At 35.3% G+C, this 26032-nt stretch overlaps 7 protein-coding genes across 8 annotated transcripts; 5 read left to right on the top strand and 2 right to left on the bottom strand.

Moving 5' to 3' along the window:
* Positions 1-205: 205 nt before the first annotated feature.
* On the top strand, positions 206-2407 carry LOC104706078 (WUSCHEL-related homeobox 12-like). The gene is made up of 3 exons (XM_087461416.1): positions 206-987; positions 1267-1442; positions 2254-2407. Exons 1-3 carry the CDS (start codon positions 387-389, stop codon positions 2269-2271), a joined length of 795 nt encoding a protein of 264 aa, XP_087317542.1. The 5' UTR covers positions 206-386; the 3' UTR covers positions 2272-2407.
* Positions 2408-3267: 860 nt separating this feature from the next.
* Positions 3268-5814, bottom strand: LOC104706077 (transcription factor MYB56-like). The gene is made up of 3 exons (XM_010422206.3): positions 5084-5814; positions 4246-4704; positions 3268-3636 (listed from the first exon to the last, which is right to left on the bottom strand). Exons 1-3 carry the CDS (start codon positions 5466-5468, stop codon positions 3473-3475), a joined length of 1008 nt encoding a protein of 335 aa, XP_010420508.1. The 5' UTR covers positions 5469-5814; the 3' UTR covers positions 3268-3472.
* Positions 5815-10808: 4994 nt separating this feature from the next.
* On the top strand, positions 10809-13891 carry LOC104706076 (zinc finger protein VAR3, chloroplastic). 2 transcript variants are annotated; one of them, XM_010422205.3, is made up of 5 exons: positions 10809-11419; positions 11510-11633; positions 11728-12002; positions 12233-12331; positions 12430-13891. In XM_010422205.3, the coding sequence occupies exons 1-5, from the start codon at positions 10962-10964 to the stop codon at positions 13763-13765; spliced, it is 2292 nt and encodes a 763-aa protein (XP_010420507.2). In that variant the 5' UTR covers positions 10809-10961; the 3' UTR covers positions 13766-13891. The 2 variants fall into 2 exon arrangements, with proteins under 2 accessions (XP_010420507.2, XP_087318702.1); XM_087462576.1 differs by having other exon boundaries at positions 10821-11419; positions 11510-11628.
* Positions 13892-14287: 396 nt separating this feature from the next.
* Positions 14288-16388, top strand: LOC104706075 (putative lysophospholipase BODYGUARD 4). The gene is made up of 5 exons (XM_010422204.3): positions 14288-14815; positions 14917-15248; positions 15349-15536; positions 15622-15944; positions 16056-16388. The coding sequence occupies exons 1-5, from the start codon at positions 14410-14412 to the stop codon at positions 16088-16090; spliced, it is 1284 nt and encodes a 427-aa protein (XP_010420506.1). The 5' UTR covers positions 14288-14409; the 3' UTR covers positions 16091-16388.
* Positions 16389-16603: 215 nt separating this feature from the next.
* LOC104709195 (NADH--cytochrome b5 reductase 1) lies at positions 16604-19210 on the top strand. Its single transcript, XM_010425847.3, has 9 exons — positions 16604-17185; positions 17382-17523; positions 17749-17839; positions 17924-18001; positions 18103-18183; positions 18269-18358; positions 18454-18519; positions 18635-18721; positions 18929-19210. Exons 1-9 carry the CDS (start codon positions 17068-17070, stop codon positions 19019-19021), a joined length of 846 nt encoding a protein of 281 aa, XP_010424149.3. The 5' UTR covers positions 16604-17067; the 3' UTR covers positions 19022-19210.
* Positions 19211-21286: 2076 nt separating this feature from the next.
* On the bottom strand, positions 21287-22184 carry LOC147939643 (uncharacterized). The gene is made up of 3 exons (XM_087463097.1): positions 22154-22184; positions 21514-21965; positions 21287-21391 (listed from the first exon to the last, which is right to left on the bottom strand). Exons 1-3 carry the CDS (start codon positions 22182-22184, stop codon positions 21287-21289), a joined length of 588 nt encoding a protein of 195 aa, XP_087319223.1.
* A 1038-nt stretch (positions 22185-23222) lies between these two features.
* On the top strand, positions 23223-25383 carry LOC104706073 (AAA-ATPase At5g17760). Its single transcript, XM_010422203.3, has 2 exons — positions 23223-24374; positions 24624-25383. Exons 1-2 carry the CDS (start codon positions 23376-23378, stop codon positions 25134-25136), a joined length of 1512 nt encoding a protein of 503 aa, XP_010420505.2. The 5' UTR covers positions 23223-23375; the 3' UTR covers positions 25137-25383.
* Positions 25384-26032: the final 649 nt, after the last annotated feature.

Below are 26032 nucleotides of genomic sequence, written 5' to 3'. Positions count from 1 at the left end.
CAACTCAATGTTTGTTTCTAACTTGGTCTACTTAATATATAATGTAATGGTGTAAAGCATTTCTTTGCTAGTTTTGTTATATCATCAAATGATATGCAATCTCAATTTTTTAACCCGTCTGCCTCTCGGGAATACGTGTTAACATATTCGACCGTACCTTATATAATAATATTTATATATTTGAGTGAGAACACTCCAGTAGTGTAACTTAATATTTAAGGAAAACAAAGCGAAGATTCATTGCGAATCTCTCTCCTATAAATCCATTACAAAAATCTTCCCTCAAGGCACCACACAGTCTCCTTTGCGTTTACTTAATATCCATAGTCCCAAAAAAAACAAAAACAAAAACAAAAAACAAGCATATTCTTGAATCTTGATAAATAATGGATCAAGAAGGAGCATCGCAGAGCACCTCCACTTCTACCGAACCGGTACGGTCACGCTGGTCACCTAAACCGGAGCAAATCTTGATACTCGAATCCATCTTTAACAGTGGTATTGTTAACCCACCAAAAGACGAGACGGTGAGGATAAGAAAGATGCTTGAGAAATTCGGTGCAGTGGGAGACGCAAACGTCTTCTACTGGTTTCAAAACCGACGGTCAAGATCTCGCCGGAGACAGCGGCAGCTTCAAGCCGCCACCGCCGCACCCGCCACCTCAGGAGGAGCTGCAGACCACCAGCACATGACAGCCATGACCATGCATCAATATCCATACAGAAACAGCGAGATTGATTTGGGATTTGGAAGTTGTAGCAACTCATCATCAGCTAATTACTTCCTTAATGGAACTTCTTCGTCATCTCAAGTCTCTTCTTTTTTACTCGGCCTCTCTTCTTCAAGTGGTGGGTGTGAGACCAATGGCATGGAGAATTTTTTTACAATGTTTGGCCATGAATCTGATCATCATCATCAGCATAGCTCAAACGCTCATTCGATGTTTTGCCCTTCTGATGAAAACTCCAATTTCCAATACCAACAAGGTGAATCGTTCATTTGCATGGCTCCTTTTTTATTTTTTACACCGTAAAATTTTGGGTTTATAAATTATAAATATTTGAATGGCTCATGTTTTCAATAAACTAATTAAATACAGTATTTGAAAGTGTAAAGAAAGAAAGTCATGTTCCTTTTTCAGGTGGGTTTGAAGTTGTTTTTTTTAAGTTAATACTTATGTTAGGCTACCATCTTGTGTTTTTTGAGAGCTAACTCTCAAATCTTTGTTCTTGTATAAATTATTATACTTCTTCTATCACTTAAAGGGTTAATGACGGTGTTCATAAATGGGGTTCCGACGGAAGTAACAAAAGGAAGGATAGACATGAAAGCAACGTTCGGTGAAGATTCGGTGTTACTTCATTCCTCTGGTCTACCTCTTCCCACTGATGAGTTTGGTTTCTTGATGCATTCTTTACAACATGGCCAAGCTTATTTCCTGGTAACTAAATTTTAATTCACTATTTTTATTAATATATACACTATGAACAAAAAGTGCTGATGAATGTTTATAGATATGATTTAACCAAAAAAAAAAAAAATCATATATGATCTCTAGACCTTTTTCTCATGATGGAAGTCATTATTTTACCACATGTATTTCATAAATGAATTCTATAGTATTTCGTATTTCAAATTAGTCTGTGAAAATGGGCTGGAGCCTGTAACCTAATTCTGGTCAAGTCCTAATTGTCTGCATAAATTAATCTCAACCTATCTCTGATGCACCTGTTACTATAATAAAATAGTTCTGCAGACAATATAATAAAATAAAAATCAATATGATGATTGTCGGTTTACGTAATAAATGGATATCATTTTTTGTAGAAATTTAATATCTGTAACTGAAGTTTTGTGATTTAGTTAAGCTTTACGGATTGATGTCAGATGTATCGACCTTTTTGGTTTGGTTAAAGTTTTTTAATGAAAACATATACAATTTCTCGAAATATAAAGAATATAGCCAAGAAGTAAGAACACAAGAACCAATAAAATCCGAGTAATTATGCAAAACTATCGAGTATTTTATTGAGTTCATTGGTAAAAGAGACCTTGGGAATTTATATTCTCTCTTGATCAAATACATAGACGGTGTCAACATTTTCAGATTTTCTAGAAATATAAAATGTTTCTTATTAGGGTTTTTCAACATAATCATTAATTAATCACCAATAATAAAACCTAACACGATTACTATAATTATTTCCTAATTGTAAATCTGTTTTTATTTGTTTCATTTTTGTCATCGACAGGTACCGAGACAGACATGAACTACTGAACTGGCTATATCTTGTGTGGAAACATTATACAGTCGAATTATTATTTTATTTTCTTTTTCTTTACGTCTATTGATTTTGTGTCTTTCGTGTATAATTGGATTAAATAAATGTTGGACTCTGTCAGATATTTTGTTTTCTTGTCGATTCTTGCTCGCCTGAACACAAACCTTAACCAACAAAACAAGCCAAATCTTAATTATAGATCTAGTTTGTGGAAAAATATGTCCTTTGAACTCAAAATATTTTAACGATGATGTTAATTTTGATTTTGTTAATGTAATGCTAGATCTTAATTAGTACATTCCTAAAACTCAAAACAGTTCCCAAGCATATTCCGTTGTTTATACACAAAATTTTAAAGTCTGTTTTATGGGTTCTTTGGAGATTAACCAAGTGGGCCTATTAGGCCCTTTGAAATGAAAAGTCTGTTTATGGGTTTCTTTTGTATATCTGTGCCCAACTAACCTATGTGGCTGGTATAATTGAAGCGGACACTAGGGATCTGACCCGACCGAGTAATTGAGATTTATACAGTAAAACATCTTATAATAGTAATACTAAGTATAATATTTTACTAATTTCTATTATTTATTTAACTCTATATTGATTCATCTAACAGAATAGTTATTTTTTATGAAAGGTTATACTTTAACTTCTTACATTGATTATCAAATATTCATAATGATGATTTATAACAGAGATGACAAAAAAAAAAAAAAAAAAAAAAAGAAGTTCTGAATATGTTTTACATATAGCATATTCAAGAAAAAATATAACATCTTCCATATAATTATGCAATATGTTGTAATTTACTACCAAAAATTGATCAAAGCTTGTGAAATACTATACCAAGAAAATGATCAAAATTTGTAACTCAGTTCGAAACGTTAACACATATTCACGATGCAAATTATTTTGTAATTTTATTTTAATTATACTGGAAAGAGATTACTTATATTCAATTTTATTTCTTGACAAGTAATTAACTTCTAGAAAATTATTATTATTATTATTATTATTTTACTTTTTTAGTTTTCGCTAATACCCCCGGCTAATTTCCTCCAAAGCCCAAATTAAGATGTTAAACAAACATGCCTAAAATTAACCAGGAAAAATAGAAGAAACTAAACCCATATTTTTATCTCACAGTTCTCCCTCATCATTACTGAACCCTAGTTCTGCAACTAATTAATCAAGAAGCTCCAACTCCAAGAAAATCAAAGAAGTAAAAGCCACTCTTCATCTTCATCTCCACCTTTCTTTCACTGACTGAGATTGTGTGGTGATTTTGATGGTCCATCTTTTTACCATATATGCCATTTACTTCTGCTCTCTGCACACACTGACCATCTTTACCTGCAAGATTAGAAAAATAATTTCTCAGCCCCCACGTGAAATTTTGTTGTATTGAAATAGTAACGTGACAATAGTACTTCACCTCCTTATATTATTAAGCCTAAAGGTACTCTTACGATGTAAAAAACGTATTCTTACTCTCTCTTGTCATTCAAAATTTATAATTATAGCCATATATATGAAAATATAGGAAGTGGTCACTCATCGTCGGTTAAACAACATGCAGGCCAAAATTATCATTTAATATGCTTTCAACATTAAAAAAATAAATAAAAATCTTAACAAGACTGGAATCACTAAGCTAAATTTAGACCACAAATCATATTTGGTTCTACCGGTATAAGCATAAACTAATCATGATCAACGATACACCCAGTAAAGATTGCAATCTGATCTCGACCAACCGACCGAAATCATTATAGTTAGATTCACGAAAACACTTCTCAAGAAAACCAAAAAGAGAAAAACATTCCAAAATTTTTTTTGTTAAAGCAAAAAAAACATTCCAAGTTTCTATACTTTCAATGTCTCAACTCTCAAGGTCAATAGAGTTAAAATAAAAACAATAATAGTAAAAATAATAGCACAAGCTAACAAATAAAATGTTACCTGAGGCAAGGGTGTTATCGTAATTCAAGAAGCGAGGCTGGTAAGCCGAAGAAGGTGGAGTGAGAGAGAGCTCCGTCGTACAAGTAGAGACAGCTGAGCCATCGTCGTCATCTTCATCGTCTTCTTCATTGACGAAACTACCGTTCGCAACGTTACCGAAGAACTCCTCGTGATTATAGCGGCACGAGGACGAAACCGTCCTTTCAGCGTCTCTCGACGGCGCCTGAGGAGGCTGTTGACGTTGTCGTTGGCTTTCTCTAGTCCGTCGAGCCATGATGACGTGCCAATGGTTCTTGACGGCGTTATCGGTACGTCCCGGGAAGAGACGTGAGATCATAGCCCACTTGTTCCCATACGCTTGGTGAGCTGCTAAAAGCCTACACTCTTCTTCTTCCGTGAAGGCTCTCTTGTTAATTCTTGGGTCGAGTTGGTTAAACCATCTCAATCTACAGCTCTTGCCTGTAATCCAAGAAGCAACATTAGTTACGTATCCCTCATAATATATAAATTAGTTACTATCAAGCGTTATGTCACTAGCCATTGTATATTGTTGAATATTTAATTATATAGCCGTATATATAATGTAGTCTAACTTACTGATTACATACATATTTAAAAAAAAACTTTTTTAATAAAAATATCTAAACACGCACGGTTATGAAAAATGCTTAATAATTTTGGAAACTCAATTTCACCAGATTGTTTAGATTTCTTAACATATATGATTAATTTTCTTCTCCTTAACAATATTTGTTGACAATACTTACATTTACGAAATTTTGAGTAAAAAAGTGAAGGAAATAGTTAAGTTGACCAAGAAAAGTAAAAATAAATGTACCTGATCTACCAAGAAGGTGGTGAGCAATCAAGTTCCAATTTTGGGGACCAAACTGGGCAACAAGCTCCTTGAGTTTAGCATCTTCTGTTGGTCTCCAGTGTCCTCGTGAGCATACTTTTGTGTTAATTCCACTTTTACCCCTCATTCTCAGACTCTTTTCGTTTTCACCCTTCTCTTTCTCATGTTCATCTTCCGGCTCCAAGGCTGAGGCTGATTTGTTGTGAGGATGGAGTCTAGAGAGAGAGAGGTTGGTGAGTGAAGTTTTACGAGAAGCAGTAGTGTGTGAGTTTGGTAGAGATCCGAAGTTGTTTGCGTCTTCGAATCTTCTCGACCCATTGATAGGTTCATTACCCCTTAGATCTTTCTCAAGGAGATTTGGATTCATTTTTTTTTCTTCTGGGTTTAGGGATGAAAGGAAGAGAAACTAAGAATAGAGGGAGGAATAGGATAGAGAGAGAGAGACCACTTGAATGGCTTTTCACTGTTTATATGGTGGAAGAGGAAAGAGAGATTCTCTATAAAAAAATTATTGAGTTATATTTGACTGACATTTATTTAGAAATTAATAAATACAAGAATATGTAAGAGTAAAAATGATGATGAGTGGTTATTAAATGTTCATTGAGAACAAAATTGATAGCTAGCTGTTTATTCAAACACCAAAAGAAAATGTAAGGAAACTTTTATAATAGCATATGTTCAATCAAATGTTGTGTTAATTATCATCTCAGGCCTAATGATCCCATTAAAATGGTTTTATATTCGTTTCTTGGTGAAAACAATGGGTTTATATAATTAATTACGTACGAATACGATCTTAATTATTTGAACTACAGTATATTTATAGTCGATGGTGGTAAAACTCGTTCTTATAAGTTTCGAGCTAGGTCTGTAACCAATTTTAATAATTTTATATGTATGCGCTACTTGTTATCGTTTCTTCTGACAATTAGAAAATGTATTAGAAAGATTTAAGGTTCACGTTTTCCATAACGTTGCATTCTATTTTCTGTTGAAACGAAAACTTCGAATAGTGAGATACTTTTAGTACAACAACTAATCACTCACTCACTCTCTCTCTCTCTCTCTCTACACGTGCAAAAGTAAAGGCTTTGGAAAAGTCGGTGGGTACGTGTAGTGTTGATGCATGCAAAACGAGAGACCCGCTCGTGCGTGTGGAGGGTTCGATGACCATAGGTCCCACAGTCTCAACAGTCTCGGAAACTCCAAAAACATTTTTGAACCGCTCGTGTGGCTCTACTATACTATGCACACATACAGATATTGCACGTACGTTCGTGTGTGTGTGTGAGTTAATTATGGGAAAAAACAACAGAATCAATTTTTGTCTGTTTCGGACACAAAGCAAGAAAAGATCTCAAAGGGTGTGAAATAAATTGCTTTTATGAGTTTTCTGTTCTCCATAACCATAACGTATATGTGTGTATGTATATCTATATATATATATATATATTCGTCTTGTGTAGTTAAATTATAAAGTAATCATCATGATTAGCTCAACAACTAGTTCAAGTATCAAAAAAAAAAAAAAAAACTAGTTCATCAAGTACTTCAGAGATCTTTTGAACTTCGACGTCGTTTTCGATATAATCAGTGGCATTAAAGCAATGTTTTTTTTTTCTTCTTATAACTGAAATGCATGAACTCAAACCAAAGTTGTACGACATTTATTGGAAATACAGGCGTAGCAAACGGAAAATATATGCGCATCCTATATTTTTACAGATTTGGTGTAAATTTCTCCCAGGAAAGAAATATATCATCTTTAATTTGTAAACTTTTTTTTATTGTAACTATTGAATTGATTAAAATAATTATGGATTAGGTACGAAAAGTTAGAGAAAATAGTTTTCCTAATGTTAATGTAAGACAACTGAAAGTAAAAAAGAAATTGAGAATGGGTGACAAAGAAATTAAAGGTTCAATTAATTTCTTAAGAACTAAAATAGTTAAAAGAAAAACTACTGAAGACCATTATTATTCAATGATGTGGACCATTTATGCTCCCATTAAACACTATAAGTGGTAAACTTTAGATTCTTGCATATCTACTTTATAGTATTAGAATTGAGTGGTCATTCGTTTGAATGTATCTTTCATGCGTAACAACTTACTCCATAATCTTTCTTTAACTCCATAAATCTTGAACTGAAGACGAGAGATGTACTAGATTAGATCGAGTATGCCAATCACATATTTTTTCATGGATTAAAAATAGAGACGTAAAAGAGAGAAATCATGTAACTGATGAAACTCGAACTAAAATTAAATTCAACAAAAAAATAAATAAATAAATGAAGAAGAAAACAAAAATTAAACACGAATAAACGTTAGAAACTAGAGAAAACGACAGAAAAGTACCCAGACATATAAATTTATTGTGTCTTGTTTTTATTCGAGTTTCGGTTATGGGAACGGTTTCGTTAATTTTGAAAACTTTGTGTTTGACGACAAAACAAAAAAAAAAGGTCTTGTACGTACCGACGTGGAATGACGACATCATTGGCTGTTACACACGAGCGGATCGTGTTCTTACCTAACACGTGTACCGTCCTCACGATTTTCTGTTTCCGGTTCAAATAGAAAAGTTCCCCGAACCGTTATGGACCAATCCCACCTTTTTCTTTTTGTTTGTTTGTTTTATTAAGACTTTTGAATTATAATGCAAGTGCCTATTACAAATTTACAGTACAGAAATAAAAGAGAGAAAGCCAGCTTGTTTAGCTAGAAGAGAAAGTGGAAGAGGGAGTTTTTGGACTGTAAATTTATCTAGGGGTAAATGATATAGTATCAAAGAGATACACATACACAACAAAAAAAACATGGAAGATGTTGTGCAATGTGCATATATAATCATATATAATCATTTTGATTTGTTAGACCGAGTCCGGTGGGAATGCTTATTGGGTTACTCATGTTTTTTGTGGGCCAAATTTTAATTATAAATCTCAAAAGTTAACCCCACTAGGAAGAGAATTGTTTGTGAAATTGTTTGTTGTAGAAACGTTTCTCCTATTGTTTATAGGCCATACATAATTTTTATTAGTTTAGTTTTATTAAAAAATTAAAATATAACTATATAATTATTATTTTTTTTTTTTTTGAGAATCTCCTGCAATTTCTGTGTTGGACATGCCCTTAGTTTTTAGGGATTATAATTATATCTGAGATTACTATTTACACAAACAAATATATATATATATATGAGATTACTAAGAATTTGACGTCTTCAATTTAAATTTCTATTAGATTTTTTTTGCAATTGTTTTTAAGCTATAAGAGATGGTGGTATAGTTAAAATGGTAAAAATGTTTTTTTTAAACACGATATTAAGTTAAAAAATATCGGTTTATATTAATGTAATTGACATATATGTAAATGGTTGAAACCATATATATATATATCAATATATGTGTAAAATGTATTAAGGTAGAGTTAGAAGTTTTAGAACTTTAATTTGGAAGTAATTGAAAAAATTAATTTTGAATTATTTTTCACTTACACTTATAAATATTAGAAGTTAAGAAAATAAGTTGAACACACTTCTAACATTTTCTTAGACCGTGTATATAATTGTGGGTATACAGTAGTAGTTGGCTATGTCGCGAGAGTTGAACGGCCAAAACTCTTAGTATAGTACTTGCTTTTTTTAACCGTTATATTAAAGTATTACTTCACGAAAAATTTGGTACGCAAAACACAGAAACATTGTAATATCATAGTGGTACAAGGGTACAACGTCATTAGTTCCCTATAACTTCAAAAGTTAAAAAGATATATTAAAATAACTGTCATAGGGAAAAAAAAAAAAAAAAAAAAGAAGCTAAAATATACTGCAAAACGCATGATATAGACTTGAATATGGTACAACTGACACGGTGATCTAATAAAACTCGTTAGAAAAGATCCAGCTGCATTGAGTTTATTTGAATGAATAATAGGATTGCTTTTTCTACACAATTCGGAGTTTCGTTCTTTCTTTGTAGTTCGTGGATCCATCAGATTATGTTCGTCATTTGATAAAGTCGTCGGTGAGTTTTACGAAAATCGCATTTCTTTTAAAAAATTAAGTTTCTGTGATGTTGACAACAAAAAAGGTTTATAACCTCAACCGAAATGGTTAGTGGTTGTTATCGGTCCAAGTTATTGATCGACCAGCAGAAGATATGGTCGAAGAATATGATCATTAATTGGTTAACCATAATTTCTAACACTCGCACTTGTACCATTTTTTGTTAATGGAATTGTGTTTAACTTATCCTTATAAAAATTTGAGACAATCTTTCAACAGAACTATAGAAATCGAAAAAAGTGGAGAGAAAAAGGTAAAATCGAAACTCCAAATGGTAAAATATTGAACGTGCATGTAATCATGATTCATGAGATAAGTCACACTAATTACATTCACTTAGAGAAAGTTTCTTTTAAAACTTCTTGATTAATTTAAAAGAAGACACTTTAACTAATTTGAGGAATTTAGGGCTTTATCTCATGATGTAATGACATAAAGTCTCTTTATTTAAATTGAATTTAAATACAAATCATGCCAAAGTTGTTAGCCGGTCCATTGAACTAAAACATATCACATCAGCGTATAAATAGTAATTAATTAATGATAAAATACAGTGTTAGGGGAATTAATGAGGTTATACCTTACGGGACTAGATTGAGGTCATTATCAAGGCAGTTAATTGTCCACGTAGTCACCAATACTGTACTCCACATAGATCCAAACAAAAAATTTCGTTATTGCAATATAAATAGCTTAATGTATGCAAAAGTATTAATCAAAATAAACATTAGTCAAAAGTTGACGGCAGTGATCGGCAACTAATCCACACCCAACTTTAACTCACAGTGACTCCCACGTTCAAGATATTAAGATAAAACACACACTATTATTCTTTCCCTTTCACTCTAACCACTAATGTATTAATCTTCATTTTCTTTGTTTAAATTTCTATTTTTAGGTTTCATTATATACTATATTCTAAGTTTATATACTACAAGTTTCGGTGCGCACAAAAAAACAATATACTACAAGTTCTGAAACCAAGAAGTGATACATACACGATTGTAGATCCTCGAAATTGCTTTTCTCTGCAGTATAAGTGGAAACTTAATCATTTTTAAGTTTTTACGGCTTTAAGTGAAAAAAGAAAGTGTGCATGCGTGTGTCAACAATGTACATTTCAACTTTTTCAAGTCACGAAAATTGATGTTGAAGCAACGTGAAATTTAATAAAAATGCCGAATCAGGCCCTTTTTTTATACTGTAAAAATTGAAGATTTCAAGATACAAGACTCATGCTAATCTTCAAAACATGGCTCTGCTACTGTCTAGTGTCTACTGAAGGAAGGGATACTGTAAGATTGAATTACTATCAGTTGGTTAATTCCACTATTAGTACGATTCCTTTTAAAGGAATGAATTACATATTTTTGATTAATGAATAATTTTTTAAAAATAAAATAGATAAACATGCGGCCTCTGACACTGACACAGCTTTCTTCGTTTGAAATCTGTTGTTGTCTTAGTGAGCTCCCGAAGTTGATTACACGATCTTAAGAAAATCTTCACAACATCCTTCGATGGAAAGAGAGATTAACAAGTACCAAACACATTCATAATGATAAAGCCCAATTAGTACAAAACAGGACATGGGCTTGCTTTATAAACTATATATGGCCTATGTTAGCCATTGTAATCTATTTTGTTTTACAATTTACAGAAATGATCCTCGCCGATAAAAATATTACACTAACCATCCGAATAATAAAAGAAAAATAAAAATAAAAACCCGTCACACTTCTATCCTCTCCGCCGAGCGGCCACCGTCGAAGAAGGAGAGTGACGATGAACAACTCCACCAGACTCCTCTCTCTCTTCTCACCTCATCCTCCTCCTCCTTCTTCTATCTTCCTACTCCGTGGCCTCTACATCAGCCGCTTAACCAACGTCCGCCGTTTCCACCGCCGGGCGTATTCTCCTTCCTCCGTCGGCTCAACCAATAATGGTCACCGTTCTCTCCGTCAACTCGTCTCTTTACCGCCGCTTATTCCCACGTTTCCCATCGGACGGTTCTACACTCACCAAGCCCGTGTCTCCGCCGCAGATTTTGTTCCTTCATATCATCACCACCAGCTACCTGAATGGACAGAGCTACTCCAATCTCTCTCCCAAGCTGGTTACTTCTCAGATTCCGGTTCAGTTTCCGGTTCGGAAAACGAGTTCTTTCCCGGTTTTCCTAATGAACTTCTCCGTCCAGCTGTCGCTTGCTTAGCTCTAGCTCGTGATCGACCTGAATTACTTGAGTAAGTTTAGCTGCAGTTTCGTGGCTTCTCTATTCTCTTCTTGATTGAATTGTTCAATCTGATGATGTTACTAACTTACTATTTTACTAGAATGCTCTCGAGGAGAGACGTTGAAGTGGTGGTGAACAATGGAAAGCCATTTTTGTTTAGGAGTGGTCCAGATTCACTTAGAAGGTTGAGCCTTTATCTAAGAAGTGGCATTGGCATTGGTAAGGTAAGTTCTTTTAGTGGTGGTGGATTGTGAATTCTCGTCTTCAATAGTGATTTGTGCCCCCAGTGGTTTGATATTTTTGTGTGTTTCTTATTAGATACTGGATTCGGATAAGGCGAGTACAGTTGATTTGATGAGGCTTCTTTTGAGTTATGTTGTGGCTGTTGCTTCTTCTGAAAGGAGCAAACACCATAACCAAGATATTATGGAGTCATCTGTTCGAAGCCTCTTGAGCCAGTTAGCTAAGATGACTGTTCGTACTCCTGAGTTGAATGTTCATCGCGCGATTCAAAATCAGATGTCAGATAGTAATGGACAAGGGTCTTATCAGAAGAACATTGAGATGAAACGTGGTGACTGGATTTGCTCGAGGTATGAATTTGTTGAACTCTCAGTAGCCTTTTAACGCAAATCTCTTATGGCCTGCTGGTTGCTATACTTCTGTAGAAAGATATTAAAATTTCAGGATCTGAGCTTTGAATTTGTATATGGCTAGTTTTGTGGTTGAAAGCTGGTATCTTTAGAGCTAAGAAATCAGTAAGTTGTAATTGTCTTGCTGTTGTTTCGGAACCTATATATGATGTGGGAATTTGTTGAAACAGGTGCAGTGGCATGAACTTTGCGAGAAATGTCAAATGCTTCCAGTGTGATGAAGCAAGACCAAAGAGACAGCTAACTGGTAGTGAATGGGATTGTCCCCAGTAAGCAACTTCGTTTTCTCTCTACTGCTTTATGGTTAATGCAATGAGGAATGGTGAGTTTAACAATTCCATTCTTTCTTGGTTGTTTCACCCATCAGGTGTGATTTCTACAACTATGGTAGGAATGTAGCTTGCTTAAGATGTGACTGCAAGCGACCCAGGGACTTCTCACTCAATTCATCCAACTCGAGTTACTCAAATGATCCTGAACTTGAGAGAAGACTGGCTGAAAATGAAGAGAAAGCACAGAGGTGGTTTAATAAAGTAGCACAGGGTGGTTCTGAAGCAAACAATATTGATACAGATGAAGATTTTCCAGAGATTATGCCATTAAGGAAAGGAGTGAACAGATATGTTGTTAGCACTAGAAAAACACCTCTTGAGAGAAGGTTGTCTAATGCTGAGAACAGTGTAGCTACAGATGGAAACAACAATAAGGTTTTGGGAAGTAAAACACATAGGAGCTTGAATGAGATTCTCGGTTCTTCATCCTCTTTGGCTTCTCAATCTGATGACAAGAATGTATCGTCCAGGAGGTTTGAATCTTCTCAGGCAATAAACACCAATTTTGTCCCGTTTGTGCCACTACCTTCAGACATGTTTGCCAAGAAACCTGAGGAAGAAACACAGATAGGTCTGACGGAAAACAACCAAATGGATGGTGTCTCAAGTGACAGTCAAAATGTCTTCCAAGAGGACAGGTCAAATGCGAATCTCTCTGGCAAAGAAACAAATAACCCTGAAGAGGATGATAAAGAATCAGAGGAGAAAACTGCGAGGTGGTTCAAGAGGGTCACCGAACTGCATAACGTTTCAGACCTGGAAAACACGATACCGGAAGAGATTTCATCTGACAAAATGCCAATGCGGAAAGGAGAGAATCGGTTTGTGGTGAGCAGGAAGAAAGACCGTTCACTTACTTCTCCAGCAAACAAGAGACCACAAGATTCAGACTTTGTCCCCTTTGTCCCTTTCCCACCTGACTATTTCGCCAAAGAGAAACAACCCGAGCAAAAAACAGATACTATTCCACCTCCAGCTCCAGCTCCAGCTCCGGCAACAGAAAACATTTCTCAGGTAGTAGAAGAGGAACCGAAACAACCATCAAGCAACAATCCGGAAACAATGGCTTGGAGGAGCAGTAATAGAAAGAGCTTGGAAGGTTCCTTAGTGAAGGAACCTGACTTGTTGGACATGTCAGAGGAAGCAAAAGCAGAGAGATGGTTCAAGCGAGTGGCCGAGATTAAGAACATATCCGAGCTAAGTCAGATCCCGGACGAAGATTTCCCGTCGATAATGCCGATGAGGAAAGGAGTGAATAGATTTGTTGTCAGCAAGAGGAAAACCCCCTTGGAACGGCGTCTAGCTTCTCAACGACAACAGAGAAATCCTCAGATCAACAACTATGATCCTACCGGTGAAGGAGATAAATGACCTTGTAGCATAACATTTTTGCGGAGTAACATACAATTACGTTTTTTGTATTTCTTTAGTTCAACTTCTTAATATTATATTCTCTTAAACATTTATACACAAAATGGGTAAAAACTCCATTGTCCATCTAGAGTGAACAATAGCATCCTTTGAAAAGTTGATGTGCTTCTTCTCCCATCCGATGCACACAAGTAAAACAACACTATCACCACCTCAAATGGTCCATACGAACTAACACAACAAGCTTTGATAGATGATAGCAATATAGCATTAAGACAGTTAAACAGAAAGCTCTTAAAAGTTAAAACACAAAGAGAACCTCAATGTTAAAAAGGCATTGATACAACAAAACGACGTCGTTGTAGATTATGGTAAATTAAGAAAAAGAAAGAAAAAAAAACATAAAAACCCGCGGGTAAACAGGCCTTTGCTCATTTGGGCCGGCCAAGCTTGTGGCCTTTAAACATATCCGTAAGAATTGCCGACAAGAAAAGAAAAAACATTAAAGTAATTTCAGAGTGCATGCATTGAATATTTGTTGTTTACTTTGGTAATAAATTTCAAAAACTTCTCTCTTACGACGTGGCTTAACCACTCATCTCTCAAATTTCTCTGGCGCTCTAGATTCCCTCCTCCGCTTCTCTATGTCTTTACCGAGAAGATTCGGGACAGCCATTCACGCCGCCCTATCTTACATCGTATTCTTCTTCTTCGACCTCATCGATGCGGTTCTCTGCGTCGCTTACGAGTTCGCCGACGAGATTTTGGAGGGAAAATCCCAAGGCTGTTACTGCAAAACGTCTCCTCTACATACCACGGGTGAAAATGAGTGTTCGGAGACTTTATTCCAGAGGAATAGCATTTTCCGGGGAACGTGGTTTGTGGGATTCGCGAGAAATTTCAAATCCAAGCTCTCTCGGAGAATGCGAAAATCTAAGATTCATGAGTCGGTGAATAGATGGTCAGATTGTGGATGTCAATCTTGTAACTCGTGGACTAAAAACGAAGATAAGAATCTTCACGTTGTGGTCAAAGATTCAACTTCTCGAGGTCAAAGATTTAACATATATTTTAGTATTTTCTCTTCATCGTTTGATTAGTTTAATGTTTGCTTACAATTTGCATTTGATGTTACATGTTGAATTAAACAGAGGACTCTGTTCAGGAATCGTTAGAGAATGTAATATTCATACATGGTTTTATGGGTTCATCACATTTTTGGACAGAAACTGTGTTTGAACACATTAAGCAAGATCGTTATAGGCTCTTCGCGGTTGATCTTTTGGGTTTTGGTGCGAGTCCTAAGCCAAGTGATAGTCTTTATACATTGAGAGAACATGTGGATACGATAGAGAGATCTGTTATCAAGCCTTACCAATTAGATTCGTTTCATGTGGTTGCACATTCCATGGGTTGCTTAATTGCTCTTGCTTTTGCTGCTAAACACTCCAACATTGTCAAATCCGTCACTCTTGTCGCACCGGTGAGACATTACTTTTCTTTCTTATCTTATGTTTTCAGCCTAATCTGACAGAGATTCGATTTGTGAACTTATGTTTGTGTGTGTGTGTTTTACAATACAGCCTTATTTTCCTTCATCCCCCGAAGGATCAGTCTTGAACCGGATCGCTCGAAAGAGGTTATGGCCGCCACTAGCATTTGGAACAGCGGTGATGTCTTGGTATGAACATATCGGTAGATGCGTTTGTTTCATAGTTTGCAAGCATCACATGATATGGGAATGGCTAATAAAGCTATGTCTTGGTAAAAGGTAAAACGTTTGATCCGGTTTGAGTGATTTGCTTGGTTTGAAGCTATCTTTTTTTCTTTCAATAAAGGTTTGATGTTTTGTTTAGGGAGATTCCTTGGAAGATAAAGGACATAACAAGGCATACACATCACTCGGCATGGCATAGTATGCACAATGTGATATGCGGTGGCTCCAAATTCGCTGACGAACATCTCAAAACCTTGATTGATAATCATGGCGTTAAGATTCACTTGATACAAGGCGACTGTGATATGATCGTTCCTTCACATTGCTCCAGCAACATGAAGAGGAATTTTCCAGCTGTGGAAGTTGATATCGTCGCTGGTGCTGATCACGACAGTATGATAAGTGGAACACGAGAAGAGTTTGCTGAGAAATTGGCTAGCATATGGTGTTCACGTAGAACAGGTTCAGTTACTTATAACATTGAATTCAATTCAGTTTGCTATAGAACAAAACAAGAAGCAGGATTGTACTGAAACTAAACTGCGGTTTCTTGTTCTTTTCTTTGACATGAAGTGATGGATACCAAACTGGGAACACAAGCGAGGTGATAAGGCCACTGATCAAGCAAAGAATCAACCTGAATCATCTTGAACGCATCTCCTTTCACAACGTAGATGCAAGCTTTTCCCAATTTCATCACAAAGTACACATATTGTCTTGTAACCCCGGGAAATTAGGTACCGGAACCGCCATTAACGAACTCCATGACAGTATGACACATCCTCGTCCTGATCCTTTTCACAGTTAATAATGTTTCCTAGTCCCCCGAATCTTGATAATCTTTGTTGTACAAGATTGTTGCAACACTGCAAGCCTTATCTCCTTAAACCTAAAGAACTACTTGAGTATATGCCAAACTAAACAACACATTAGTCTCTCAAATAATGCCAATGAATTTGAAATAGTCTCTGTAATCTACAAGAAGAAAATTACTTTTTTATACAATGGTTTTGACTGTTAGAATTAATTTTTTTGTCACCATAATTCAAAATACTCTATATCCTATTTTGAAATGGAAGTCTTTTTAAAGAAAAGTTTACAAACTAGATATCACTTTCCCTACCCACTTTCGTATACAGATTGCACCAGTCAGTCAGAGCCGACATGTATGAGTCTAGTAGCCATCGAATTCACCAACCACCACCATACTCAATCCTTGAATGTAGTGTTTTTTTTAATCCACAAAAAAATTTGGATAGTCATATGATTTGATAAAATTGTGGTAGATGAGTGATTGAAAATTCTTTTTTAAATATTAGAAATTGTATTTTTTGGTCAAATATTAATTAATGGAATAATTAAAAAAAAAAAAGTTTGAAAGTGGTAACTAGAACGTGATGGGGGTAGGTCTACCAGATTCCATCCCATTCGTTTTAATGACGGAAATAACAAGGCAAAGATCCAACCCCAACTCCAAACCAATCCAAAAGCTCTGATTTTTACAACAATCCTTTTTTTTTTTTTTTTTTTTATCATTCAATTTTGATTCTTTTACTTCTTCCTTTTGTTTGTTTTGGGTTAAGCTATGGATACCGAGTTTCTCCGAACCCTAGATCGTCAGATTCTTTTGGGTGTCTTCGTCGCTTTTGTCGCCGCCGGTGCCGGTGCTGCTTATTTTATCTCATCTTCCAAGAAACGTAGAGGTTCGGTCTCTCAATTCAAAACTTTTCACTTCACAAATTACGTAGCTGACTGATTTGAGTATTCATTCTCTTAGAAGGCTGGTTGATTTCAAAATTAGGCAAAGAGATTGTGTTGTATGCATCTGTTTGGGAAGGTTGAATTAGTCCCATAGAAAAACGAAAAATTGATCCTTTTTTTTGGTTGGTTCTTGGATAGTGTGCTTGGATCCAGAGAATTTCAAGGAGTTCAAGCTTGTCAAGAAAGATCAACTTAGTCACAATGTGGCCAAGTTCATCTTTGAACTTCCTACTTCTACCTCTGTCTTGGGTCTTCCCATTGGACAACACATCAGTTGCAGGTTTGCGACTCTTACTTCTCTTCTTATCTATCCGCTCTGTATATTATGTTCATAATCTCTGAATTTTTTAGATCAAAGTTCAAACTCCTGCAAGTTGCTAGATACTAGTATAACCTTTTAGAAATTGCTATACTCATTTGTAGACTTTAGGTTAGATTTTGTGTTGAAATCCACTTGATAGAGTTTTGATGGGTGTTGTGATGAATATGTTGACTTTCTCAATAGGGGAAAGGATGCTCAAGGAGAAGATGTTATCAAGCCATACACCCCAACAACACTAGATTCAGACGTTGGACGTTTTGAACTTGTCATCAAGGTATATGCTTCAAAACACTTGTCAACTTGACTTGGTTTTTGAATTGCTCGTTCTTTCTCTTTTAACGTAAAATGCTGGAACTAGATGTATCCGCAAGGAAGGATGTCTCATCATTTCAGGGAGATGCGTGTTGGAGACCATCTTGCCGTTAAGGGACCTAAGGTATTTTTAGTTCAGTTGTTATGCTTAGTTGATCAAACTTGTTGGTCTTTACTTTTCTTGAATCTCAAACTTTTGTTGTTGTATTACCTTTTCTTTGATAGGGTAGGTTCAAGTATCAACCTGGTCAGTTTAGGGCATTTGGAATGCTTGCTGGAGGTTCAGGCATCACACCTATGTTCCAGGTATGTCTGATATGTTTGCGTTTAATGTTGTTTTTTTGTAGCCAATGTATATATTTGAAACGCATTTTATTTCCTATTTGTGAAGGTCGCTAGAGCAATTCTAGAAAACCCAACAGACAAGACAAAGGTGCACCTCATTTATGCCAATGTCACATACGAAGACATTCTTTTAAAGGTATAACGCTTCTCACCTGCTGATTCTTAAAGTTTTGCGTTTCCATCGACTATTTTCAAACACTAGATGTGAATTAATATTTTTCTTTTTTTCAGGAAGAATTGGAGAGTCTTACCGCCAATTACCCTGATCAATTCAAAATCTACTATGTTTTGAACCAGGTTAGCAAGGAAATAAAATGTTTTTGCGTTCCATCTAATGTAATTACCTAAAGAAAACTCTTCTTGATACCTTTTGCTCTTGGTGGTTTGCTTTATCTTCTGTAACAATGATTAGCCTCCGGAAACATGGGATGGTGGTGTTGGATTTGTATCTAAGGAAATGATTCAGACTCATTGCCCTGCACCGGCATCTGATGTTCAGGTACACCCTCCTCTGTTCTTGATTGAACATTCCCGACCATCATGGTTTCTAACTATAATATTGAAAACATCATCTTGTAAATGATAAGTGAAACAAAACTGCAGCATATGTCAATGTTTGAAACAGATCCAAGAATACTGAAGAGAATGAAACATTGAACAATATCAATGGTGTTTTAATCCTGTTATGTTTCATTTTATGTCGCAGATCCTAAGATGCGGGCCACCGCCAATGAACAAGGCCATGGCTGCAAACCTTGAAGCTCTGGGATACTCTCCGGAAATGCTGTTCCAATTCTGATCTACATCTCTGCGTTTGATTACTCCACTGTGGATCTGATTAATAATTTAGCCCAACTATAAGAGTTTGTGTCTTAAGTCTTGACTGAGTGAGAGTTGTATTTCTGTTGGATGCTTTATAAACCCTTTGTCCGTTATGTTGTTTCTTATCCCAATTGAAGTATTAATTGATTGGTTTACAATTTGGTTAGACATACGGTTAACGTATACCGGTTTAGTACTTGATAGTGCGAGTGGTGGACATACTGACATGACCTACCCTATTTGTTTTGGTGTTTTGCTATACCGTATAGCCTATACGTGAATCATCAATCCACTTTTAAAAAGCATTGCTACAAAAGATGATTGAAATATATTGGTAGAATGATTAACAAATTTATAATTTTTATAGACTGCTTTTACAAGTCGGCTTGTTCTTTTCCAAAAGCTTTTTTTTTGTTGAAACATATAATGCTTTATGATTTTTTAGTAGATTCATGATGAAGTTGGCAGTACCTTAATTCTTTACATGCAGAAATACAAGTTTATCTTCTCTTTTTTTATCCTCATCTTTGTAAAGTTTTTTTCCTTGGCAGTCATATACATAACTAGTGAGTAGTGACATTGTGAAATGAGATTCTAGTAGTAGAAAAATGAAAAAAAAAAAAAAAATTCTTAAGTTTCACGTTAGGAGTGAACCACTCCTATTCACTCCCTCTTAATTAACCAATCAAAATACAACAAACTGCCATGTCATATCATATTTATAAAATAAATCAAAATTAAAATAAAAAGACAAAACAAGTTAAAGAAACCAATTTTGTAGATTTTTTATTAGGGAAATGATGTTGGTTTAAGTTTATAAAATAACGATTAGAGTTTAGATTTTACAATTAAACGAAATCATATGTCGGTTTGGGTTTACAAAAAAAATGGTTAGGGTTTAGTTTTTACAATTAAACAAAATTATATGCCGTTTTGGGTTTACAAAAGAGTGGTTAGAGTTTAGGGTATACATTTTACAATTAAATGAAATTATATGTCGGCTTGGGTTTACAAAAGAGTGGTTAGAGTTTAAGGTTTAGATTTTACAATTAAACAAAATTATATGTCGGTTTGGGTTTACAAAAGAGTGGTTAGAGTTTAGGGTTTAGATTTTACAATTAAACGAAATTATATATCGGTTTTAGTTTACAAAAGAGTGGTTAGGGTTTAGATTTTAAAATTAAGCAAAATTATATGTCGGTTTGGGTTTACAAAAGAGTGGTTAGGGTTTAGATTTTAAAATTAAGTAAAATTATATGTTGGTTTGAGTTTACAAAAGAGTGATTAGGGTTTAGATTTTTAAATTAAGCAAAATTATATATCGGTTTAGGTTTATAAAATAGTGGTTAGGGTTTAGATTTTACAATTAAAGAAAATTATATTTTAATTTGGGTTTACAAAAAGAGTGATTTGGGTTTAGATGTTATAATTTAAAACTATAATATAATGTTTAGAATTAATAAATTTAAAATTAATTGATATACAGAATTTGTTTGCTTAATCAAAAATTTGTTTCTTTAACTAAAAGAGGGTGAATAAAAAGTAGTTAGGGGTGAACCCAAGAATTGTCAAAAAAAAAAATACGTAGAGTGTTAATAACCAAAATAGTTAAATGAGGCCGTATAGAGTTAAATTAGAACGAAATCATAATGGTACGTTATATAGCCTAGCTTGTAAACCTTTTTGTAAACGATAATATACAAATTATAACGAAAACGTATATATCAAAAGACAAATGTTTTTATAATGATCGTTCATAACTATGGAACCGTAGAGTGGTACTTCTGTCCTTCGACCATATCTCATGATACCAATCAAAATCTTAATTCTGTTATTTTCAAAATGTGCATCACATGACCACACCAGATAAGATTCAAGATTATTGATTCTATTATATTTTTTTGTAAGCAGCTTGAAAATGAGACAAGAGAAACTCAATTGATCGTTTTTTTTTTTTCCAAAAAGTTCATCTTATATATGATCTTATACTGTTACATCCATCAGTGAAGAAACCAAGTTGGAGAGACAAATTATTACAGCAAACTTGGACGCATAACAAACATTCTACAACATAGCTACCAAGATTAGGTAGATGATAGTGAAATAAGTCTGTCTTCATCACTCTCTCATTAAGACTATCTAATCAATGAAAGTCATTGCAGCCAGTCTTAAAGCATACTTCATAAGCAGGGGGGAATGACAGAGCCTTATACTTCACCACATCATCTTCAAAAAACAGTCATCAAGGTCTTAGTGAATTTCTTCCACGACCTATATCCTTCATCAAAATAACCAGAGCCAAGGCACCAAGAGGTGTGCCAGCATCCATTGTCAAGCTAAAGTAAAACTAACGAAAGAAACAACCTACAAAAAGCCTAAATCAGAAAGAGGAGTCTCAGAAATGAAAGTCGATTAGCTTCTGAGATTCCTGACTTGCTATTCATCTTTCCTGGAGGTTCATGGTCAAACCGGATAGAACCTCAGTCCTGGATCCTTTCTGCATTGACGAGTGTTCCTATCAGTCTCCATGTGCATCTGTTTCCCTTTTTTCCTTTTCGAGCTCTCCCCAATTTCATATTTTCCTTTAGGTTTTCCAACTGTAAAAAACAGAGGATCTGATGAGACTTTGATGGAGGTAGAACTTGAAGACGGAAAACATTGGAGGGGATTAGCAGCAAAAAACTCTTCCAGATTGGGCGCAGGAGTAGCGGGTCTCGGCGGCTGTGAGATAGGGGAGTACGAGGAAATTGCAGAGCTCTGATCTGATTTAATGTCTTCATTACAGCTGTTGTGAGAGGAGATCCCTTCTTCATCCTGACCAGGAGCCTGAGGAACATCGAGGTAGTCATCATCAAAAACCGGAGGAGCAAGATACGGACAGTGAGCCAAGTCGTGATTGAAGCGACAACAATTGGTGCAAACTTTTTTGAGTTTTTCATACTCAAGTCGTGATCGTTTATGAAATTTTTTTTAGTCCGCGCTTTTAACAAAAAAGAAAGAAGATAGGGACGTTTTTTCGACTAGAAAAAAAAAAAAGTTACTTTACTATTTTATATTTGGATAAAAAACTGTATTGTTAAATTCACTTTTGAAGTATTGGTGTACGTACGATGCAGAGCTTGCGTGGTTTGAATATTCATGAATAAAGTAACTTGATCTATTAATATCAAGCCACGGTCCAAAATGAACGAAACTATATGAATCCATGACTCATAGTACACTTATTAATTTTGATATTTTTTTCTTGGGTTATGAGTCGAATCATCCAATGATACTCTGACACGTACTTTCTCCTTTTCACATTCTGCACTTGTTGGATTACTACACGCAATTGCATTGGCCCCCCCACATGCCACGTCGCGACAATCTAGCGGAATCTTTTTTTCTTTGGTTTTGGTCTTTTATGGGTCAATCATTAAATATCTTTAATAATACTAAGGAATTAATTACTATACTAAAAACCCAAGTTTATATTGTAACCATAAATAGTTACTGTACTATATGGCATACGCAGTTATTAACATAAAAACACATCTACTAAAACTTCCCAAACTGTTTTGGAAGATAAAAGTGTCCGTGTAATAGGTTTTGCTCTTGAAGAAATTGTTAAAAAGACAGCAAACATTATTTTGGTAATCGAGCTTTAGAAAAAATCAAACTAGTTTTTGAGTATATAATGACTATGTTACGTAAGTGTATATTGTCCAAGTCATCTTCCACCTTCAACAAACAAAATCCAAAAACTTGTATAATCAAAACAATTTGTTTTTTTTTTTTTTTCCCTGTCAAGCTATAAACGTTTCCAATAATAACATAAGTAGTATACGACGTTGTATCTATGTAAAAAAGTCACAGACTATGCCAATTGGCTAAGTAATGGATTTATATCTTTACCACATATCATGCTCATTTTTTTGTGTTATGGATATATTATCGAGAAGTACAAATAAGCAACTTGTACTTCGTTTGCGATTTTGAATGATCATGATGCAAGCGATGAATATTTAAAAAATAGCACTGTTCATATGAGATAAAAATAGAAAATGGATGGACATGCTCTTCGTGGAAAGAGACGTGGAAATTTTCCATGAGTTTCTTTTGTCATCTTATTACTTACTTTTCCCAATTCTCAATTTTTTTTAATAATATTGTGGAAAAAATACACACATCCATTGAATAAAGACAGCAAGATAATTAACCCCACATGAAACCTTCTTTCTTAAGCTTCTTCTTTATATATCTCTTTCACCCTCTCTCGCTTTCACTCTCTCCATCTTCAAAGTAACACACACAGTGAGCAAAAACAGAGAAAAAAAAAACAGAGAGATACGATGATTTTCTCAAAAGATCTTCCTTCACCTACATCGGTTTTCACAGCTTACGCATCAATGGCAGGTTACATGATGATGATACGATCAATGGCTCACGAGCTAATCCCTGCTCCGATCCAAGAATTCATTTACAGGAATCTCCGGTCTCTGTTCTTCCGTTCTTCTTCCACCACTCTGACTCTAACCATCGACGACGACAACATGGGTATGAACAACGAGATCTACCGAGCCGCTCAGACTTATCTCTCCACCAAGATCAGTCCCGACGCAGTCAGGCTCAGGATCAGTAAAGGTCATAAGGATAAACATGTCAATTTGTATCTCAGTGATGGAGAAATAGTTAACGATGTGTACCAAGACGTGGAGCTAGTATGGAGGTTTGTAACCGACGGCGGAGACAAGAAAGGTGGTGGCGTAGGAGGAGTAGGAGGAGGAGGAAGAAGAGGCGGTATGGATGATGACGGTAAAAGCGAGTACTTTGAGCTAAGCTTCGACAAGAAACATAAAGATTTGATCTTGACCTCTTACGTTCCTTACATCGAGAGTAAAGCTAAAGAGATTAGAGACGAGAGGAGAATCTTGATGCTGCATTCTCTCAACAGCCTTAGATGGGAATCAGTTATTCTCGAGCATCCTTCCACCTTTGAGACAATGGCTATGGAAGATGACCTCAAGCGTGACGTCATCGAGGATCTTGATCGGTTCATAAGAAGGAAAGAGTTTTACAAGAGAGTAGGGAAAGCTTGGAAGAGGGGTTACTTGCTGTACGGACCACCCGGAACAGGGAAGTCTAGTCTTGTCGCAGCCATGGCTAACTACCTAAAGTTTGATGTTTATGATCTTCAGCTAGCCAGTGTGATGCGTGACTCTGATCTAAGGAGGCTTTTACTAGCCACACGTAACCGCTCCATTCTTGTCATAGAAGATATCGATTGCGCAGTGGATTTGCCCAACAGAGTGGAGCAGCCGGTTGATGGCAAGAACCGTGGCGAGTCTCAGGTTAGATTTCTCGTTTCTACTATAATTGGTTTTGGTATATGATTGGGCATTTTATTTTTAACCAAATTGAACCATACCAAAATCAGCACCAACCAAATTTTATATATAAACCAATAGTTTTTGTTTCCTATACCAAACTGAATAGTGTAACAAGACTAATTAAATCTGATTAGTGATCCATATCACTTGAGTATAATTAAATGGTTTTTTTTTGTTTTTTTTGGGTTTTCTATGACAATGTGTGTTTAGGGACCATTGACGTTGTCGGGGCTGTTGAATTTCATAGACGGACTATGGTCAAGCTGTGGAGACGAGCGGATTATAATATTCACAACAAACCATAAAGATAGGCTTGACCCGGCATTGCTACGTCCGGGTCGTATGGATATGCACATTTACATGGGACATTGCTCTTTCCAAGGATTCAAGACTTTAGCCTCCAACTACTTGGGTTTGAACGATGCCACAATGCCACACCGTCTCTATCCGGAGATTGAGCGTTTGATCGACGGGGAGGTAATCACGCCGGCGCAAGTGGCAGAGGAGCTGATGAAGAGCGAGGATGCTGACGTGGCTCTTGAGGGTTTGGTGAATGTTTTAGAGAAAATGCGGTTAAAATCCGAGGAGTCGAATCCGGTGATGATGAAGAAGAAAGAGAATAGAATGGAGATGGAAGAGATGAGCATAAGGCGTCGTGATACAGAGGGTTCTCCGAGGAAGAGCAGCAAAAGAATTAAGAAACTTGTTCTGTTTTGGACCTAATCGTACGTGTGTTAGTTACATGATCCATTAGTTCAAATGAGATTACGAGGGAACAAAAAAAAGTAGACGTAAGAGGCTAATTACAAATCTAAGTTAAGTTTCAAAAGTTTGGAATTCTCTGAGATGATGATATAAGTTGAGTGTTTTTCTTCAGAAATTTCTAATATGTTTATTTTGTAGGGTTGCATGTGAACCATTAATGTAAGACGCATTATGAAATATGAAACTTTATTTTTCTTTAAGAAAACTATTGAGATAGTCAACCATCACGTTGTGGGCTAGTGGTTCTAGCTTGGAAGGAAGAGTCGCCATGTTGGTTATCGCAAAATTGCTAGCTTTACCCTTTTGGCCACATGGATATGAACTTATTGCTTACGACGGTCTATTTAAAAGTTTGGGGACCAGATACCCTCTCCCCAAGGATTAGTTTTGGACCCCTCCATAAATAAAAAAAACTATTCAGATAGTCTTTGGAGGTACTTTACCAAAAATGTCATACAACACACTATCAATATACAAAGGACGAACCAAAATATAAGAAAAATATATAGAGTAAATCTTTTAATATCTTTTAATATCTTCTTAGTTGTTACACGGACTTTGAGAAGAGCAAATCTTTTAATATCTTACTTTATTTCTTTAATTTATTTATATGTGGTAATTAATATTCTAAACGGACTATATATTTAATGAAATTAGATATATATGTAGGCGAAACATATATATATATATATATACAAGAAAAAAAAGGAAATTGTTTATATCTTTTGTTCGGAAAATAGAAGGAAAAATACTTATTAAAAAATAAAAGAATTAGAATTTTTTTCTTTTTTAATATCACAATACAATTACAGTTTATATATAAACTCAATTTAACCAAAAGCCGCAAACGCACA

This window comes from Camelina sativa, chromosome 8 (genome assembly GCF_030686135.1).
Source record: "Camelina sativa cultivar CO46 ecotype springtype chromosome 8, ASM3068613v1".
NCBI lineage: Eukaryota > Viridiplantae > Streptophyta > Magnoliopsida > Brassicales > Brassicaceae > Camelina > Camelina sativa.
The sequence above is the reverse complement of the archived record's forward strand: the minus strand, read 5'-3'. Positions and strand labels throughout refer to the sequence as shown.

Excerpts from the sequence above, each read along its gene's own strand:
- LOC104706078 (XM_087461416.1), top strand. The coding sequence starts at position 387 with ATGGATCAAGAAGGAGCATCGCAGAGCACCTCCACTTCTACCGAACCG. Across the intron at positions 988-1,266 it reads CAATTTCCAATACCAACAAG|GGTTAATGACGGTGTTCATA; the intron begins GTGAATCGTTCA and ends TATCACTTAAAG.
- LOC104706077 (XM_010422206.3), bottom strand. The coding sequence starts at position 5,468 with ATGAATCCAAATCTCCTTGAGAAAGATCTAAGGGGTAATGAACCTATC. Across the intron at positions 4,705-5,083 it reads CCACCTTCTTGGTAGATCAG|GCAAGAGCTGTAGATTGAGA; the intron begins GTACATTTATTT and ends CTTGGATTACAG. Across the intron at positions 3,637-4,245 it reads CGATAACACCCTTGCCTCAG|GTAAAGATGGTCAGTGTGTG; the intron begins GTAACATTTTAT and ends CTAATCTTGCAG.
- LOC104706076 (XM_010422205.3), top strand. The coding sequence starts at position 10,962 with ATGAACAACTCCACCAGACTCCTCTCTCTCTTCTCACCTCATCCTCCT. Across the intron at positions 11,634-11,727 it reads GTGGCATTGGCATTGGTAAG|ATACTGGATTCGGATAAGGC; the intron begins GTAAGTTCTTTT and ends GTTTCTTATTAG. Across the intron at positions 12,332-12,429 it reads AGTGAATGGGATTGTCCCCA|GTGTGATTTCTACAACTATG; the intron begins GTAAGCAACTTC and ends TTCACCCATCAG.
- LOC104706075 (XM_010422204.3), top strand. The coding sequence starts at position 14,410 with ATGTCTTTACCGAGAAGATTCGGGACAGCCATTCACGCCGCCCTATCT. Across the intron at positions 15,249-15,348 it reads CCGTCACTCTTGTCGCACCG|CCTTATTTTCCTTCATCCCC; the intron begins GTGAGACATTAC and ends TTTACAATACAG. Across the intron at positions 15,537-15,621 it reads AAGCTATGTCTTGGTAAAAG|GGAGATTCCTTGGAAGATAA; the intron begins GTAAAACGTTTG and ends TGTTTTGTTTAG.
- LOC104709195 (XM_010425847.3), top strand. The coding sequence starts at position 17,068 with ATGGATACCGAGTTTCTCCGAACCCTAGATCGTCAGATTCTTTTGGGT. Across the intron at positions 17,186-17,381 it reads ATCTTCCAAGAAACGTAGAG|TGTGCTTGGATCCAGAGAAT; the intron begins GTTCGGTCTCTC and ends GTTCTTGGATAG. Across the intron at positions 17,840-17,923 it reads GTTTTGAACTTGTCATCAAG|ATGTATCCGCAAGGAAGGAT; the intron begins GTATATGCTTCA and ends TGCTGGAACTAG.
- LOC147939643 (XM_087463097.1), bottom strand. The coding sequence starts at position 22,184 with ATGAATATTCAAACCACGCAAGCTCTGCATC. Across the intron at positions 21,966-22,153 it reads AACCACGCAAGCTCTGCATC|TTTGCACCAATTGTTGTCGC; the intron begins GTACGTACACCA and ends AACTCAAAAAAG. Across the intron at positions 21,392-21,513 it reads CAGGACTGAGGTTCTATCCG|TTTTACTTTAGCTTGACAAT; the intron begins GTTTGACCATGA and ends TTCTTTCGTTAG.
- LOC104706073 (XM_010422203.3), top strand. The coding sequence starts at position 23,376 with ATGATTTTCTCAAAAGATCTTCCTTCACCTACATCGGTTTTCACAGCT. Across the intron at positions 24,375-24,623 it reads AGAACCGTGGCGAGTCTCAG|GGACCATTGACGTTGTCGGG; the intron begins GTTAGATTTCTC and ends ATGTGTGTTTAG.